Raw genomic sequence first — 1991 nt, forward strand, 5'->3', positions numbered from 1 at the left:
ATATTTTTAATACATAAAATAAAATCCAGGTGGTTGCAAAGGAAACTGATTATATTGAAATACAGTTATCCATATATTTTTCCTATCCAAGTTCATGTGCCCTCTGAGATGTATCCACAGACTTTTGGGGATTCCATGGATCCCTAGGTGAAGGACCTTTATCTTAGAGACTAAACTCTTGATTCCCCTTTCTAATTGCTCCTTTTCTGTATCCTTTACTAACTTCCCAAATTCTTCCCAGCCTCTTAAGGTGATTGTTCCACATGCTTCTATCCTTAGCCCTCTTCTGTTTCAATATTTGACGATCTCATTCACTTGTAGTTTCATCTCCTACTTTTACAGAAATATCTACTAAGACTACATCGCCTGGCCCTATCCTTGCTCTCAAACTCCAGATCAGCATTTCCAGTTGTTTTCTGGTCCTCTATATTTGGATGTCTCAATGATACTTCAAAGTCAAAATGTCCAAAGCTAAACCTGCTTTTCTTTCTGGCTTCACCTTTTGTTATGGCAGCAGCATATATCCACTCTCCCATGTTTGAAATCTTGACTGTTTTCTCTCTCCTTAACCTCTCATGTCCAGACAGTTACCAATTATGTAATGCTAGCAATTCTACCTTTTCAATATATCTTTTATCCATTATGTCAGATGAAGCCAACTAATATTTATTAAGCATCTACTTTGTGCCAGGCAATGTTTTAAACCCTGGAAATGTGAAGGCAAAAAACAAAACAAAACTGTGTTTGCTGTCAAGGAGTTCACAGTCTAACAGAAGACAACTTGAAGACAATTATGTGTACAGTCAAGATATATCGCAAAGGGAAAGTAGTGGCATTAAAGAAAATCATGAATGGCTTCATCTGTATTACCACCATACTAACAGATCTTTACTATCACCCATTTAGGCTATTGCCATAACTAAAACTGTCCCTTCCTCTTAGTGACGCCAAACTAGTATTCCTCATGAATAAATCTGATTCTCTTGCTTCTTTGCTCAAAGCCTATCTATAGTTACTTATTGTCTACTGAGTAAAGTTCAGATTTCTTAGCATGGCTATCAAAGCCTCCACCATCTGGTGCTACCTGTCTTATTTCATACATACTACCCTCCCAGTATTTTATTATCCAGTAAAGCTATGCTGGTTTGTTACAGGGAATATGGACATTAGAGAATACTTTGCAAGGATTGGCTATAATCATTGCAATGAGAAGCTGGACTTGGAGACATTAACTGAAGTGATGTGGCATCATATTCAAGCTGTGCCCTTTGAAAACTTGGACATTCACTGTGGAATACCCATAGAGCTGAATTTAGAGGCCACATATAACAAAATAGTGAGGAGGAAGAGAGGCGGGTGGTGTCTAGAAGGAAATCACCTTCTCTTTTGGGTCTTGACCACAATGGGGTATGAGACCACAATTTTAGGGGGATATGTTTACAATCCCTTAAAAAGGCAGTATAGCACTATGACTCATCTGCTCCTAAAAGTTACAATAGGCGAGAGAGCCTTTATAGTGGATGGGGCATTTGGCCGTTCTCACCAAATATGGCAGCCAATGGAACTGGTTTCTGGAAAGGATCAACCTCAGACTCCTTGCATCTTTCGATTAAAAGAAGAGAATGGAATCTGGTACTTGGATCAAATAAGAAGGAAACAATTCATTCCAAACACAGAATTTCATAACTCTGATCTCTTGGAAAAAAATGAATTCCGTCCTCTCTACTCTTTTACTCTTCAGCCACGAACAGTAGAAGAATTTATGTCTGCAAATACCTTCCTTCAGAATTCACCCCAGTCTGTGTTTACAAGTAAGTCTTTCTGTTCTCTGCAGACAGTAGATGGAGTTTACTGTTTAGTTGGCTGGACTCTTACTCACAGAATATTCAATTACAAGGAAAACACGGATTTGGTAGAGTTTAAGATTCTGAAGGATGAAGATATTGAGAAGAGCCTGAAGGACATATTCAATATTTCCCTTGACAAAAGGC

General features: G+C 38.3%; 1 protein-coding gene across 1 annotated transcript; it reads left to right on the top strand.

Annotated features, from left to right (window-relative positions):
- Positions 1–1159: 1159 nt before the first annotated feature.
- On the top strand, positions 1160–1984 carry LOC123253986 (arylamine N-acetyltransferase 1-like; the record flags this gene model as incomplete). Its single annotated transcript, XM_044683061.1, has 1 exon — positions 1160–1984. A coding segment is annotated over exon 1 (825 nt), but the record flags the coding sequence as incomplete, so codon positions are not given.
- Between the last annotated feature and the right edge of the window lie 7 nt (positions 1985–1991).

Source organism: Gracilinanus agilis, unplaced genomic scaffold (genome assembly GCF_016433145.1).
Source record: "Gracilinanus agilis isolate LMUSP501 unplaced genomic scaffold, AgileGrace unplaced_scaffold12504, whole genome shotgun sequence".
Lineage (NCBI taxonomy): Eukaryota > Metazoa > Chordata > Mammalia > Didelphimorphia > Didelphidae > Gracilinanus > Gracilinanus agilis.